This window comes from Typopeltis vanoorti, chromosome 4 (assembly GCF_054136105.1).
Source record: "Typopeltis vanoorti isolate ZY-2024b chromosome 4, IOZ_Tvanoo_1.0, whole genome shotgun sequence".
Classification (NCBI taxonomy): domain Eukaryota; kingdom Metazoa; phylum Arthropoda; class Arachnida; order Uropygi; family Thelyphonidae; genus Typopeltis; species Typopeltis vanoorti.
Window position 1 is genome coordinate 51256123 of NC_143552.1, and position 18045 is coordinate 51274167.

The 18045-nt window shown below is 35.5% G+C and overlaps 1 protein-coding gene across 7 annotated transcripts in view; it reads left to right on the forward strand.

The window, feature by feature from the left end:
* The window catches only part of LOC150107294 (cilia- and flagella-associated protein 206), a 330352-nt gene that overhangs the window by 289971 nt on the left and 22336 nt on the right, over positions 1–18045 (forward strand). For all 7 annotated transcript variants that reach the window (XM_090391143.1, XM_090391149.1, XM_090391147.1 and 4 more), the window contains one exon: positions 5821–5909. In XM_090391143.1, coding sequence (XP_090247269.1) covers positions 5821–5909 — 89 coding nt within the window. The remainder of the gene's footprint in view (positions 1–5820; positions 5910–18045) is intronic.

The window sequence follows — 18045 nt, forward strand, 5'->3', positions numbered from 1 at the left end:
CCTTATGGACATGTATAATGCTGTATTATGGGAAGGGTCACTACCTAGACTGGTTTCGACCTTTATTGGTCTCATCAGTAGGAGCCAGACCCAGAGGTGGTGACAAGTTGCCTCAGACCTGAAAATACTGCAGACACAAACTTAGCTTACTTGCTTGTTTGCTTACTTGGAAAAAAATTATTAAAACCAAGTTTATAAAATTTCTTGGTATCTTTAACATACTTATATATATGCCAACTGATATAACCATAGAAAAGAACATAAGTTACTTTCATAACTCTGCTACTGAGGTTATATCAGTTGTTGTAAGTATTTATCAGAACTTTCTAGACCTCCCTCGTGTATGAATGTATGTATGTATGTATATGTGTGTTTATTTCTTCTTCTTCTTCCTATCCAGAGTCTAGCCCAAGTGGCCTATTCCGGACTCAGTCCATCCTCTTCTTGGTCATCTCCTATTCCTTGTTCCTCTAGGCTTATATGTTAAGATCTTTTTTTGATAATCTTTCTCTCTGCATTCTTGCTATGTGGTCTAGCCAGTTTTTCCTATATTTAATCATTGAATCTGTTATGGAATTAATTTTAAGATTTTTAATTATTTCATTCTTCTTTTCCCTCTTCTGGGGTATAAGTGCCTATTCTTTTTTTATATAAGAGGATTAGTTTTAATGTTTTCTAAGGAATTTCATTTCTGCTGCCTGAATTTTCTGAATATCTCTTTCTCTGAAGGTCCATATCTAACTTCCATATAATAGCGTAGGTTGGTTATTGTTTTGTAGACTCTAATTCTTAGTGTGTTTCTGTACATAGTTAGATTTAAAGTTTCTGTTAATTACTCCAGTGATTTTTATAAGTTTATCATCTTAAAATCAATATCTATTTCATTTATGTAAATAGAGTATTTACAGCCTAAGTATTTAAAATGATTAATTTGGTCAATTATTTTATTATTTATTACTATTTTACTTCTGACAGGGATATTTCTATGAAAAGCCATGACTTTAGTTTTCTCCATTGACATTTCTAAGCCATATTGTTGTATAATATTATTTAAATTATAGATTGCTTTCTGCAGTTCGTTTTTAGTCTTTTCAAAGATAATCTGATCATCAGCAAAGAGTAGTGTGTCTATTTTTGTATATCGATTAATTTTGAAGCCACATGTGTTTACTTCTCTCCATATCATATCTATTTCATTTATGTAACTAGTTTACAGCCTAAGTATTTAAAATGATTAATTTGTTCAATTATTTTATTATTTATTACTATTTTACTTCTTACAGGGTTATTTCTGTGAAAAGCCATGACTTCAGTTTTCTCTGTTGACATTTCTAAGCCATATTGTTGTATAATATTATTTAAATTATAGATTGCTTTCTGCAGTTCGTTTTTAGTCTTTTCAAAGATGATCTGATCATCAGCAAAGAGTAGTGTGTCTATTTTTGTATGTCGATTAATTTTGAAGCCACATGTGCCTACTTCTCTCCATTTTTTGATAATATTGTCCATATATATATATATGTTAAATAATATTGGTGATAAAGGATAGTCTTGACAGACTCCTCTGTTTATTGGTTTTCAAGTAGATATGGTATCATTTTGCTTTGTTGCTATTTCATTATTATGGTATATGTTCAATAGAGCATTGTATAGTTAGTTTGGAATGTGATATTCCTTTAGAGTTTCCCATAGTTTATTTCTCAAAATTTTGTCAAATGCTTTTGTAGTATCAATGAATGTGTGTTTCAATATTGTATTCTCTATGTTTTTCTCTAATTATTTTTAAAATAAAAGCTGAGTCTATACTTGATCTTCTTTTACGGAATCCATTCTGTCCTTCTCCCAGCTGTGATTCTATATAGGATATTAATTTGTTTGTTAACATCTTTGCATAGATTTTATAACCTTTATTGAGGAGGCTGATTCCACGATAATTATTGCAATCTGTTTTTTGTCCTTTTTTGTAAATTGGGATCACTAGAACTCGACCCCAGCTTTTTGGGGATTTTTCCTCTTTATATATTTGGTTTATAAGTTTTAGAAATCTGGTATTAAATTTTTTACCTGCAAATTTAATAAATTCTGTGTTTATATTATCTTCTCCTGGTGACTTGCCTGTTTTGCTTTGTTTGAGGGTGTTTTGTAGTTGTTACTGATGTTGTATTTCAAGGGGAATTCTGGTATCAAGGAGTTATCATGCCATAACTTCTGGAAATCCTCCTGCCAGGTTTCTGGTTCGATTGTATCGATTTTTGTGCTTTCTTTTAAATCATTATTCATTTGTTTGAGGATTCTATATGTTTCAGGTCTTTTTAATGTACAGTCCTGTTCTAATTTTGCTATAAAATTTTCGTATGTTTCTCTATTTTTTTCTACATGCTTTCTTTGTTATTGCTCTTTTTCTTTTATTCAATGAATGATTCATCTGTCTTTAAATTTCGCCATTGTTTATATGCTATCTTTTTTTTTCTTCAATTATCTGTTTGATCTCTTTGTCCCATTGTCTTAGACATCTGTGTCTTATCCATTCTTTTTTTGTTCCCATACTCTCTCTTGCAGCATCTTCTAATAGATATATGATGTTTGACCATTCTTCTTCCACTGTCCTACTTTCCTCGATTTTACTCAACCAATCCCTAATTCTATTCTGATACAAGCCTCTGATATTCTCATCGTCTAAGAGTTTAATCTTATATCGTTCTGTGTTTCTATTTTCTTTTGGTTTTTTCCTTCCCTCCCATCTTGGTTTCCATTTAATTTTCTCTACCATTAAGTAGTGGTCTGACTCTCTCTGCTTCTCTGTTAATATGATATTATCTGATCATATTTGATAATATCATATTAACTATTATATAGTCTATGATGCTTTTTGTGTTTCTTGCCTGCCAGGTAAATCTGTAAATATCTTTATGTTTAAAGTAGGTATTTGTTATTCTATAATTGTTGTATAAGGTGAATGCTTTTAATCTCTTCCCATTATTATTATATATTGGTTCTCCTATTGGTCCTATATTGGGTTTATGTGAGGTATTACCAATTCTTGCATTTAAGTCACCCATTATTATAATATAATCAGAAGGGTTTATTTGATCTATAATCTTTTATAGTTCTTGATAAAAAAATCTCTAATTCTTCTTCTTTTCCCTCTTCTAGGAATAAGTGCCCATTATTGCTAAATATCCTCTATGTATCTTTAGTTTTGTCTCTATGATTCTATCATTCCAGTAGTTGTAATGTATAATATTTCTTCTTAAAGTTTTATGTACGAACATCATTAAGCCTGACTTTGCCCTTTCTTCCATCTTTACTCCACTATAAAGATAGATATAATTCTCGGTTTCGTCTGTTCCTTTTTGTTTTTTCTTTGATTCTGTAATGGTAGCTATCTTTATTTTATTTATTATTTTTTTTCCAAGGTTTGGTCTAATTCTTGTATTTTATGGTGTATATTGTATACTTCTAACATTCCATGTTGCTAGTTTCCAAATATTAGGTATCTTCTTTTTCCGTTTTTGTGTCCATGTCTCAATTATATTCATTCTCCGAGCTGGATCATTTCCAGTAGGGTCTGTCCTTTTTGAATTGTCATGAGTCTTTTTAGTGAGTTTCAATTCAACTGAGAGGATTACTGGCTACAGTCTAGCTTGATGGTGGGACTGTCACTTTAAGGTCCTCAAGCTTGCCTTGGTTAGTGGTTATTAAAGGAAAAAGAAATTCCTCTTAGCCCTCGATTACTCTAATAGCTTCAGGGGAGAGTGGAGGAATCCCCTTCCAGAGTTAGAAGTTATGATAGTAAAGATTATAGTATCGTGTCCTCTTCTATAGATGTTAATAGAGGAGATGTAAGGGGGATGAAGACGAAGACAATGTAGGAAAGAAGTATGCTAAGAGTGAAGGAGGCCATACTTAGCTCAGGTATCCCAGGTGTGCCAAGCCCGTACTTGCAATTGCAAGTCCAGGGGGCTGTGTGTGTGTGTGTGTGTGTGTGTGTGTGTGTGTGTGTGTGTGTGTGTGTGTGTGTGTGTGTGTGTAGACCGAGACAAAAATGCCATACACATCATCCTATAGGGACTAAATTTGAAAATTCAGAGATAATATATAATATGTACTCCAATCCAATGGCCATGAAGTCCAGGATATGATTTTCAACAATATGATAACATGCATCTGGTTAAAGAATATTAGGTGTAATGCACATTATATATACCAGATCAACAGTAAAGATAGCACTCAAAAGTTCACACAGCATGCAAACAAAGAAATGTAATGGGTGTATTCTGTGATTTTGTTAACTTTTGTCTTTTATTGCTTAAGTTGTAATTATTGAAATTGTAAGAACTTAATTTATAGTACATTAATAAAGAAATTGATCATAGCATTATTATAACAATAATGAATAATTAAAAATAAAGGATGTGATCAAACTGTGTACAATTTGATCACATCATGTACAAAAATCATGTACAGCAACCACAGAAGATTTCAAATATTAGAATCATATTTTCATCATCTATAAATTTTTGTCCTCATAAATATTCTTTCAGTTTTGAGCTGGGCCATACTGCAGTTGGCCTAAGTGAAATTAAGGCGGTGAATCATTTGCATTGTTCTAGTAACTATACCAGATGCATATCATTGAAGTAGAGGAAAATCTCTGCATGTAGAAGTAAAGGAAAAGCCAGCCTGGTTGGCTTGTTATTGTATCCGCTCTCCAACCAAAAGGCTGCAGGTTCAGATGGTGCAGGTGGGCATGGATGTTTGTTACTGTCTGTGAAAATACCAGTGGTGGTGGTGCTGGGCAGTAGATGGCATTGGTGTAGATGATGTGGTTAAATGTAATTGGTGGATTGAGTGGTGGAGACAGAGAGTTGTAGAGTAGGTGTCCTCCCTCAATGAGTCTTTGGACTCCTTGGAGGTGCGACATAATAATAACATCAAGACAAACTCTTCATCTCTGTGGCTTTAGCTTTTGTAGTGTCCTAACAGTCTTTTTAAGGTTAATATTGTTGCAAAAAAAGGTGTGGTCCGTGCGGTTAGCCTAGTGGCTTTGCACTTCGCAACTATATGCCTGGGGAAGGAGTGTCCTAGGTTCGATTCCCGTCCATGACGTGAGGAGCTTAAGGATCTTCCTCAGCCATAGCCAAGTTAGCCGGTCTTGGGCGTGGGCCGCAGGGTTTTTTCCGCCAGTTTATCTGAGGTTTTTCATCCCGCAAGCAGGCAACCGGCCCCGTGAACACACAGGTTACAGTCATAAATACTTACGGCAAGGAAGGCAACGGGAAACCACCTTGCTCATAATCATCTCTCCCAAGAATGGTAGCATATAGCTACCCTCCCGTGGCCGTATGGCAGATGAGAACCAGAAGAAGAAAAAGGTGTGAATGCTCTACAACATCGATGTCCTAAAAGTGCTAAGCCTGACTTTTCCAATAGAAGGCATATTATTCTTAAAATAATTTTCAGGTTTGGTGGATTTATTTAGCAGCCAGAAATTCAATCATGAACACTTTTTCACTCGCACTGACACATCTTCATAGTGTATTATTTTCGTTACTATAATTAAAAACATAAGTGGAAGAACTATGAAACATCATAGTAACATGCAGGAAAGTATAACAAATCATGCTGTTTAGTTCATGCCACTAAGGGATTTGTTTCTTAATATAAAAAAATAAAAACAAAAAACTTAGCATTAGCATTACTGTTACTTTTCAGGTTTTTCTATTACATTACCATTGTAATAGTTATTTTTATTGTTAATTTTTATTATTGTTATTAACTTTTTATACTTTTATACTTTTTATACTGTAACTTTTCCAGGCTGATATTCGTGAAAGGCAGACCCACTCTACGCAAACTAATCTTAGTCACTTTCGACGAGAGAACTTTGCTCAAGTATATCCTCTAAAGTATGTCTCATATTTCTTTTATACTGATAAATTATAAATACATAGATGTAGTTCTTTCATGTATGCTGCATGGCTAGAAAAATTAGAAAACCTATGTTGGTATTGTGTTCCACCTCCACATAACTTAAAGTTGATGTCATACAACTTTTAATAATATCAGAAAATTATTTGAGATGATCAGAAGCCACTCAAGTCTGAAATAGTAATAATGGTACTAGGTTCCTTCAGTGATTAAGATGATGGATTTGACTTCTGAATACTGCATTTTTCTACAAATTCTCAGTTTTCTCATGTTCAAGATTATCATTGTCGACTTTTGGTAGTTTAGGAAGTTGGTAACAATATATGTGATATAATAACTACAAAAACTTTAATTATTATTTCCATTGTTTGCACTAAATCCATGAGATGTTTGAAAATAAGGCTTTTAACTCACTGCTTAGCACAGACCATCATTTAGATATGCTATATATACAAGGTCCATGCAGTTAGCCTAGTGGCTTTGCGCTTTGCAAACCATTTGCCTGGGGAAGGAGTGTCCTAGGTTCGATTCCTGTCGATGACGTGAGGAGCTTAAGGTTCTTCCTCAGTCATAGCCAAGTTAGCCGGTCTTGGGCGTGGACAGCAGGGTTTTCCCCACCAGTTTATCTGGGGGTTTTCATCCTACAAGCAGGCAAACCGGCCCCGTGAATACACAGGATATAGTACGGCAAGGAAAGCAATGGGAAACCACCTTGCTCATAATCATCTCCCTAGTATGATAGCATATAGTTACCCCCACCAGCTATATATCAAAAGGGGATAGGATATATACAAGGTGTGTTTAAAAAAAGACTGAACTTTTGCTATAAAAACTTTATTGCTCATTTTACATTTTAAGCACTGTCCCCTTCAAAGTAATCCCCTCTGCTGGTGATACACCATTCCCAATTTTTTTCCATTGTTGGAATTCTTCTTGGAATTAACTTTTTGTGATGGCTTGCAGTTCTCTTATCACATTTTCCTGAATCTCCTCTATGGTTTGGAAATGACATCCTTTCAAAGTGATTTTAAGTTGGGAAACAGGAAAAAATCTGGTGGAGCTAAGTCTGGAGAATAGGTGCGGGTGAGGAGCAGTGCATTGTTTGTCGTGATGCAACATCTAAGTCTAGTTTTCTCACAATTCAAGCCTCTTCTTCTGCACATCATCCCTCAAACATGCTAAAACTTCCTGGTACAACTCCTTGTTTACCATCTGACCATGTAGTACAAATTCATAATGGACAATGCCTTTCCAGTTAAAAAAACACAACCAACGTCACTTTGATCTTTGACCGACTCATCCATCGATGCTTAAACTACTCATAGTACTGCGTTTGGCTCATACAGTCCTCCTCCCCATATTCATGGTTCATCATCAAATTCCTGCCATGTACCCTCAAGGGATGTACAGGATATGATAGTACTACATGAAAAATTTACATCATTACTAACTTCCTATCTATAATTTTCCTCCAAATCAGTCTGTTACTTGTCAAGACTCCAACATTATCAGATCATATATGTCTATTTTTCTAGTTCAAGTTCAGTCTTTTTCTACTTCAAGTATAGATATGTATTCCTGACTGTATGCCTGTTGAGTGTTTTTTACCACTGCGCTATCACTTGTTTCATTTAGCAATTTTTTGAAGTAATTACTCTATACTTCAAGGATATCTTTTTCTCCGCAGAAAGATCTCACCAGTTTTTGTCTTTTTTGTTTCTGTCACCCCTATTATGTCGATTTGGTACTTATCTAATTTCTCAGCTAGCTCCATTTCTTTGCCATTCTGGCTTCTTATGTTGATAGTACTGATCTTTAACTTTGGTGATGTTGAGTAGATGTGTGTTTTAGGACTTTTTCCAGTAGCTGGCTTTTTGCTGTTCACCCTGATTCCCTGTTGAAAACAATGGGGGGGGGACCTTGTTTAACCAGGTGACGTCCCCAGCCAGCATGAAATTTTGTCAAGTTGTACCATCATTTAGTATTTTGGTTTAAGTCAATAAGAATACAATTTGGTCAGCTAAATCCCAAATTGCCAGCCCATCCTCGTTTGTTCAGTATCCAGGTAGATACCCAACAGGGTGCACCACGAGAAGGTGAGGATTGGACATTAGGTCAGAAGCCCTGGGCAGTTCTCCACATTCCTTTAAAGGCTATGTGGAGGTCTCCTCTCAGTTATACAGCTTTGACCCTTAAGCGCCCTGTATTCTTGGTTAGGCAATTGAAATGTCTCTGTAAAATGTTTACCAAGTTTTCAGCAAAATTTCACACACACATCGTTCTTCAAGCTTTTTCATTGTCACTTTGTCACTAATCCAACGAACAGATTGTGCACATGCTCACTTCAGCGGATGTAACTCGATGACTAATACTCGTAGCAGAATGGAGCAAGTGGTAGTTTGTTGTAAAAATCTGCTACTAGGTGTGCTCAATAGCAGCAGCATGCTCTTTTTGCTGGTTGGCACACTATTTAAAAAGTTTGGTCTTTTTTCGAACACCTCATATGGTGTTCTGCATTTAACCACATGTACTCCAACACATAAGACATCTAAATACAAAATAAATAATGGAAAAAACTCATGTAGAAAGATTATTTAATAGTATAATTTCTACGTGAGTTTTTTCCGTTATTTATTTTGTATCGATATGTCTACTCACGGTATACCTCTTTTAAAACATAAGACATCCTTTTAACAATGCTAAACAATCAAGATTTCAGGATCACCTATACATCAGAAAAAAGAAAAGAGTTTGCCCTTCCTTAGATATGCCAGTGGAGTCATGCCTTAGAAGACACCTTGGCACTGCTCCAAGCCACCTCCTTGAACACTGCACAAGTTCTTGATCCTAAACTTGGGCAGTGTCCAAGATGTACACAAACAGAGAGGTGTATCTGCACTCATCATCATCATCATCCCTTACAACAAGACATTTTAAAACCTGTAGTGAACAGGGTAAAAACATCTTGATTAAGATGTTGCATTCATACATGCAGCATCTACTTAGTGAGTAGCTGAATCAAACCAACCTCCCTTTAATTTCCTTTAGTCATGGACTGTAAGAAGGCCATAACTATTCCATATGGATAGAGAACCTCTAAAAAGGTAACAAAAGTCTTGAGAAGTACTGTCTCTATTACAACCTAAATTTAAGACTACACAGAAAACTGACATCTCTTATATGTTTTTCAAACCTTAGATCTTCCAGGGATATTGGGTACTCATCTTTTGCAAACTTGCTTATCATGGCCAGCCTTGTAGAATCCAGCATCAAGATTGCTGAATACAAGCATTACATTTGATTCCGCTGTGACTGCTCAGGTCTTACTAAACATACCATTTGGATGCTGATTACAAGATTATTATTATTACTATTATTATAATCATCCGACCTCCATAGAGTCAGAGACTAATCGCGAAAGGTACACATTATTACACACAATGCTCATCCAACCATGCTTTAAATTGATTCAATGTGTCTACATTCACAACACACTCAGTCAATGCATTCCATTCACCAAACACTCTCCATACAAAGAACCTACTCCTCTGCTCACACCCTCTTTATAGTTTCCAGCGATGGCCTCTTGTTCTACCTCCCTCTCCCATTCTATGAAAAATCTCTTCCATTTCAACCTCATAACAACCCCTGACTATCATATGTCTCAATCATACCCCTCCCCTTTTTTTGTTGGGAAAGGGGAGAAGATGTTCTTTATAGAAGCAAATATAAATTTGAAAAACTTGCATGAATGAACCTTTCCTTTGAAAAACTACCTTATGATTAATAAATGTGGATGCAAGAAACTACCACATATTTGGAAGAATATATGGTTTTGGTTTGGGGCTGAAGTTCTTAGGATAAGAGGTTCAGCCCCAAACCAAAACCATATCTGTTAGATAGTTTCCTTCAGGACTATAGGCTTAGCTTCTTCCTTACATCAGTCTATTTTAGCCCATATTGTCTGCACACACATTTGTAGACTAATTATATTGTTCCTATGATGATTATGCCAATTTGACTTGAGTAAAGTAGTGGAAATTTTTTTTTTTTTTTTTTTTTTTTTTTTTTTTTTTTTTTTTTTAGGTATTACAGCAGATATGTTGGTCTTTGCTCCCAATTTCATCCTGATTTCACTCAGCCTACTGATACTATATTTGGACCAATATTATTGAAATTCACTAAATATATTGAAATTTATGACAGTTAAATGACACTTCACAACTCCAGTTATATCACTGGAGCTGCCACATTTTGCAATTGAATCAGATTTGTTATCTTAGTTGGCTATGTGGATAATGCCTATCCTCCACCAATTAGTCCATGAGATTGAATCCTACTACAGGCATGGTGGAAGATGAATTGTAGAGCCTGATGGTAAGACAATTATTATTATTATTATTATTATTACGGGTATCTCCATGGAGTCAGTAGACTCATCGCGGGAGACCCAAACTAGCAAAACAATATCTGTCATATCTCTTCTTGAATTCATTTACAGACGAAGAGCTCACAACTAAGTCAGGCAATGAATTCCACTCATTCACCACCCTCCAGGCAAAAAACCTTGTTCTGACACCTTTGTTAACCACACTCTTCTTTAATTTCCAGAGATGACCTCTTGTTCTTCCATCACTTTCACACAGCTGAAACATTTCCCCTGCATCAATCCTATAAAAACCTTTTAGTAATTTGAATGTTTCTATCATATCCCCTCTTCTTCGCCTATCAACCAATCTCTGCAATCCACAAGCTCTCAATCTATCAATGTAGGGAGCATTTTTTATATCACTCACCAACTTGGTCACTCTTCTCTGAACCCTCTCCACAGCCTCCTCATCTCCAAGGAATCCAGGTGACCAGACCTGAGCACCGTAATCCAAATGTGGAAGTATCAATGCTTTATAAAGGGGAATAATAACCTCTTTATCTCTGGATGTCAGTGTGTTCCTCAACAACCAAGTAATCCTATGTGCAATCTTGGACACCTTAGCAATGTGTCCTCTGAACTTCATCTCCCTATCTACCAATACCCCTAAGTCCCTAGCCTCATCAATCTCTTGGAGTACCTTTCCATCGATGTAGTACACAGCTGGTAATCTTTTAATCCCAAAATGCATGACTTTACACTTTTCCACATTGAACTGACATCCATTTTCTTTTGCCCATTTTACCAGCTTATTTAAATCCTCCTGCAAACTTTCAACATCAGCTTGATTTTTTATTGCACTACACAACTTTGCATCATCAGCAAACAACTGAATATCTCCCTTTAAGCCGTTTCCTATATCATTTATATACAAATTAAACAACATTGGCCCAAGCACAGAGCCCTGAGGCACACCACTGGTCACCTGCCTCATTCTGGACTCGGCTCCTCCATACACCACCTTATGGTATCTCTCCCTGAGCCATTCTCCTATCCATATCACCAATTTAATATCCATTCCCATCTGCTCCAATTTGCATAACAGTGTTCTATGGGGTATCCTGTCAAAAGCCTTAGCAAAATCCAGAAGTACCACTGTGTAGCCAGTTCCTTTGTCCAACTCAGATGTTATTCTATTATGAATAGTTAATAGATTGCTAAGGCAGGATCTACCTTTAACAAAACCATGTTGGCCTCTATAGAGTATCATATCCTGATCCACCCATTCTTGAATTTTGTCTTTAACCAACTTTTCCAATACTTTTACCACTACTCCTGAGATGGTGATTGGTCTGTAATTCAATACCGCAGTTTTAGAGCCACCCTTATGCAAAGGAACCACTTTGCCTAACTTCCACTCCCTAGGGACCATACCAGAGTTCAAACTTAAGTTAAATATCCAGGTGAGAGGGGTTGACAATTCATTTGCACATTCACGCAACACCCGAGCTGATATTCCATCTAAGCCTACCGCAGTGTTTGCATTTAAGTTTTGCAATATATTTAATACCTCTGATTCTTTAGCTTCAATTCTCACATTAGGTATTGCTGTAGGTATAGAGATATCCTCACTTGGGTGATAGACTTTTGAAAAGTGATCACTCAGTAACTCGACTATTACATCTGATTTTGTCACCTCAATACCATCAGCACCCACTAAGGTTATCCTTCCGAAGTCATTCTTCCTCTTACTTGCCACATAGCGGAAGAACTCTTTGGGATTACCCTTGATCTCTTTGGCTAAGGTCTTCTCATAATCTGATTTAGCTTTTCTTACTATGCTGGTAACTTTCCTAGCTTGAGCCTTGTACTGCTCATGGGTGTCCTGATCGCCTTTCTCCTTGTAAATTCTCCATAACATTTTCTTTTTTTTTGCAAATTTTCTTATAAATTCTTTCATAGTTTCCCATAGTTGGTAATCTATCTGTTCCCATTCTGGTCACATGGCCAAACCATCACAGTCTTCTTTCTTGGATTTTGTCTATTATTGTTATTTCTTGTTTTAATTGTTTCCTTATGTCTTCCTTTCTTAGTCTATCCAGAGATACTCCAAGTAATCTTCTTAGCCAACTCATTTCAGTAGTTAATAATTTTTTCTCTTCAGATTTTTTGAGATTTCAGCATTCACTTCCATAGAGAAGTATTGGGAGGACTATTGTCTCATAGATTCTTACTTTTGTTACTTGTTTGGTGTCTCTTGACTTCCATATTTTATTTAGTCATCCAAAAGTTTGGGATGCTTGGCTAATTCATCTGTTTATATCTTTTGTAATGAATTACTCCTCCGAGATAGGTGAAGTTTTCTACCTGTGCTCTAGATTCTTACTATCAATTTCAGTTTACATTGGTGTTTCTTTTTGCTATTTGCATACTTTTGGTTTTGTTTATATTTAGGTTTAATTCAAATTTCATACATTCTTCCTTTATTTTATTAGAAATTTGTTGTAGATTTTCTACCATGCTTGCAAATAATGCAATGTCATCAGCAAATTTTAAGATTGTTATATTTTTCCCTTATATTTTGATTCCAGAGTTTTCTTTATTTAAGGCCTTACTGGTTGCATCTTCCAGTGTAAGATTGAATAGGTCCGGTGACAGATTGCATCCATGTCCTACTCCACTCTTTGTGTGCAACCAGTTGGTTAAGGTGTCCTCCACTCATACTGCACTTTCAGATTTCTTGTATAGATTCTTTATTATTGTATAGTTTTTGTGGGAATTCCAAATTCTTTCATAGTTCTCTTCTATGGATTGAATCAAATGCACGAGAAAAGTCTATGAAATTTATATAGCAACTTTGGTTGTACTCTAGAGTCTTTTCTATTAGCTGTTTTAAGGTGAATAATTGATCAATTGTGCTTCGTCATGGGCTGAAACCTGCTTGTTCTTTTCCTAATGTTAGTTCTATATACGGTGTACTCTCATATTTGGTCCAATCAATAGGTATTTTTCATTTTTGTAGATCCTTTCAAATAATGTTTTTAATGGTTCCAGAAGTTGTTTCTTTCCTGCTTAAATGTATCTGATCAATACCAGGTGCTTTCCTAGTTTTAAGTTTATCTATGCTGTGTGTTATTGTTTCTTTGGTAAAGATATTTGTTTCCTCTTCCATTTCAGTGGCTGGAATAATAATATCCTGAGAGCTGTTTTTATTATATAAGTCTCTAAAGTATTTTTCCCATCTGGCCATTCTTTTTGTTTTACTTTCAATTAGTTGTCCCTCTTTGTTTTTGATCATTATCATTTTTATTGTCCATGTCTTACTAATCTGATCTATTTGTTTATATAATCCATGAAGGTTATTTTCTTTTTTATATCTTCTCTGCCATTTTGCATTTTTCTTTTAATTTTGCATTTTGCATTTAACCAGTTATTCTTGTCTCTTTTAACTAGTGTTCTAATTTCTCTGGCTAATCTATTATATTCATTTCTGTTATAGTTCTGTTTTAATTTCATGCTTTTTCTTTGGTCACTTAACCTTTTTACTTTCTCTTTCTGTGTAACCTATTGTATTTTCTGCCGATTTTAATATTATTTCCTTTAATTTGCACCAATGTTCTTCGATGCTTCAATGTTTAACCTCTACAACAGAATTTTTGTGTATCTAACCCTTAGTTCATCCAAAATAATAAATAATCAATACATTTACAGCCTTTGTTGGATGAGATTCAAAAAAATAAAACAGCCACTTTATCATAAACAACTGTATAGTTTCTACTGCTGAGAAGGAACAGAAACCAATGTAAACTAAATATGTGGGTCCATCAATAAACCTACTTTCTTGATGTGCAACCAAGTACTCAGCCAAGCTCATCCATGATACTTCATCATCACCATCATCAATTTCCTGATATATATTCTCCCAAAGGGTGTTGAGATTACAGTGACAGCACTACTTGATTAAGTTTACATTATTATTAATATCCTATCCAAAATTTTCCTTCAAAGTAGTCTATTACTTTTAAGCACTCTGATACTGTCATATCTAACATTTCGTTCTTCTAAGGCAGTTCTGACCGAATTAATTTGCCTTGACCTTGGTCCTCCTCTATCTCTTTCCTGCCATCTTGGCATCAAACACCTGTTTTGCTAACCTTTCCTCACCCATTCTATTTAATTGACCGTACCACCTTATATTAGCTCTGCTGACACATTCCCAAATGCTAATAATGTCAAGTTCCTTTCTAATATCTTCATTTTTAATATAATTCTATCATTGATGCCATCGGTTCACTCAAATTTTTCTCAGAACCTTCATATCGGTGAACAATAAATGACATGATAACCACAGGTAATTAACTTTAAAGAAATAAAATTAAAGTTAATTACTGTGGTTATCATGTAATTTATTGTTTATAGTCATGCCATAGGTACCTTTAAAGATTAAACTTCATATCTGTGGTCTCTAGTCTTTGATCAGTTGCAACTCTCAGATCCATAACTTAAAACAGGTTTGGACATGGTCTTATATGTTGCTAGCTTGGTGTTTTGACTAATTTCTCTCTTATTCCATATAAATTTATTCAGCTGGCTAGTCACCATACCAGCTTTGCTTATTCTGTTGTCTATTTCCAGATTTAACTTTCCATCTTCACTAAAAACTGTGCCTAAATAGCTGAAATATTTTATTTAAGTTAAGGGATATTGTTGCATCCCATATTGTTTCTTAGCCGAATAAGAAACTCAAAGAGTTTCATGCCGAATATAAAAACTATATAAAGTTCGGCGATTCCAAGCATAAGCAAATACCTGGAAAGCAGCACCTGATCCATTTAGGTAGTGCAAACTGAGTCAACTCATAGAAAGGGTGGAGCAAGCCCCAGTCACTATTCTTGGTATTTACCCATAATGTGAACTTAGCTCCTAGGAGCTGTATTACTGTTCAACATTATGAGAGAAGGTCACTACCCAGACCGGTTTCAACCTTTTTTGAGGTCTCATCAGTGAGTAGGTAGACCTAGTTAATATCAGGTTTGTAGTAAACAGAACTTACATCCCTTCTCTGAGAATTGCCAAGAAGGTGTCTTAATAAATTATTAATTATATGAAGAGCCAAAGGCTTCAATTCGGTGACATGAACTTATTTAAGTTAAGGGATATTGCATCCCATATTGTTTCTTAGCCGAATAAGAAACTCAAAGAGTTTCATGCCGAATATAGAAACTATATAAAGTTCGGCAATTCCAAGCGTAAGCAAATACCTGGAAAGCGGCACCTGATCCATTTAGGTAGTGCAAACTGAGGCAACTCATAGAAAGGGTGGAGCAAGCCCCAGTCACTATTCTTGGTATTTACCCATAATGTGAACTTTGCTCCTAAGAGCTGTATTACTGTTCAACATTATGAGAGGAGGTCACTATCCAGACCGGTTTCAACCTTTTTTAAGGTCTCATCAGTGAGTAGGTAGACCTAGTTAATACCAAGTTTGTAGTGAACAGAACTTACATCCCTTCTATGAGAATTGCCAAGAAGGTCTATGAGTGCCTCAGTTTGCACTGCCTAAATGTATCAGGTGCTGCTTTCCAGGTATTTGCTTACGCTTGGAATCGCCGAACTTTATATAATTTCTATATTTGGCATGAAACCCTTTGAGTTTCTTATTTGGCTAAGAAACAACATGGGATGCAATATCCCTTAACTTAAATAAGTTCGTGTCGCCGAATTGAAGCCTTTGGCTCTTCATATAATTAATAATTTATTAAGACACCTTCTTGGCAATTCTCATGTAAGGGATGTAAGTTTTATGGCAAATTTCTTTCAGCTATTATTCAATTTAGTTAATGAATCCTGGAGCTGCACTAGATTTGTTTAAGAGTACAACATCATCTGCATAAAGCAAAGAGCCAAGTTTGACATGTCCAATTCTAATATCAGGCAAATGCCACTTTCTTTCATAATGTGATCCATATAGATGATGAATAAGAGTGGAGATAATGTGCATCCTTGTCTTACCAATGATGTTGCATCAAGCCATCTTCTTATATTTCCTTCAATTCTAACTTCTGACTAACAACTTAAATATAGACTATGGACTGCACTGTATAATGTTCCATTCATCCTATATAATTGTAATGTTTTGAAAAGCTCTTCTCTGGGCACCTTGTGATATACCTTTTCCAGATCTACAAAACTTAGTACAGATCCTTGTCACATTCCCACGATTTCTAAACTATTTGTCTTAAAGTGAAAATCTGATCTTTGCAACCTTTGTTTGGCCTGAACCCTGCTTGTTCTTCTCCAAGCTTCTCTTCCACAATCTTTCTCAGCCTCTTTCAAGTATGCTTGCATAAAAAGTACCTGGAACACTCAGTAGAGAAATTCCTCTGTAATTCTCAGATCCAGCCGTATTCCCTCATAGTACTTATCTATATGAGTACTATGAGACCTCTACTCCAATCATTGGGAATTCAAACTTCTGTGCAGGCCCTCTGAATTATTCACTGTAGCCGATGAAAAACTTTTTAACCTCCATACTTAAGCATTTCTGGTTAAATATCATCTACTCCAGCTGCCTTTCCACATTTCAAGTTATTGATGCCTTTTTCTACCTCAAATAGTGATACTTCTCTTTGCATTTCTCTTGAAAATTTTATAGTATGGTTCTGTCACTGCTTGGTTTGTTTAACAGTCATCTAGGATATCTATATCTTCATTTTTCATGTCACCTTTATCATCTTTGATTCCTTTTACAATACTCTTTCCTTCATTTCTAAGCTTCTTCAATAGCCTCCAGAACATTTTGTGATCTTTCTGATATTTATTTTCCATACTCTTACCAAAGTCTTCTGACGAATTTTGTTTGGCTACTTTTACACATAGCTTTAGCTCTTACATTTTTCTCTGTATTCACTTAGGGCATCCACTGACTTATTTGTTAGAACCTTTTTGGCATGCTTTCTTATTTTCCAGGACTGCTTATTTAACTTTTTGTGTCCACCATAGTGTTCTTATTTTTCTATCCTTTCATACAACTTCACCACATACCCTCCCTAGCTGAATCAATCAATGTCTTCTTCAGAGTTTGCCACTGAGACTTCAAAGCTTTGTTCTTGTTTTCAAACTGCTGCAAATTGTCTTCAATGATGTTTGCATACTTGAGTTTACAATAGACCACTTTTTCCATTTTCTTTATGTCAGCTGCCTGTTCTAATGATTCAAAAATTTCCTCCACTTCTCCCTTTGAAGAACCTTCTGTGGGACCATAGGTATAAATAAATTTTATTGTACATTTCTCCATTTTGAAGTTTGCCCACATAACTGTACTTGAAACTGCTATCTAATCAAGAAGTTTATCTTCATGTTCCATGTTGAATGCTATCGCTATTCCTTCCTTTCCTTGATCATTATTGCCTGAAAATAGCATCCAATACTTATTATTTAGTAATATCTTACCTGTTTTTTGTCTTCTTTGTTTCAATAATGCCAATTATGTCCACATGGTACTTTTCCAATTCTTCTGCTAGTTAGTTTGATTTCCTTTCCATTATATTGATGGTTCCTATCTTCTGATGTTGGGTTTATTCTTCTTCTTCTAAATGTTGAGTTGGAGCTTGTTCCAGTGGCTGACTTTCCACTGTTATGGTTCCCTGATGAAAACAGCAGGGGGGGGGGGCTCTTGTTTAACTGGGCAAAACCCCAGCTGGCATGAAATCTCATGGTGTTGTACCATCATATGCATTTGTGGT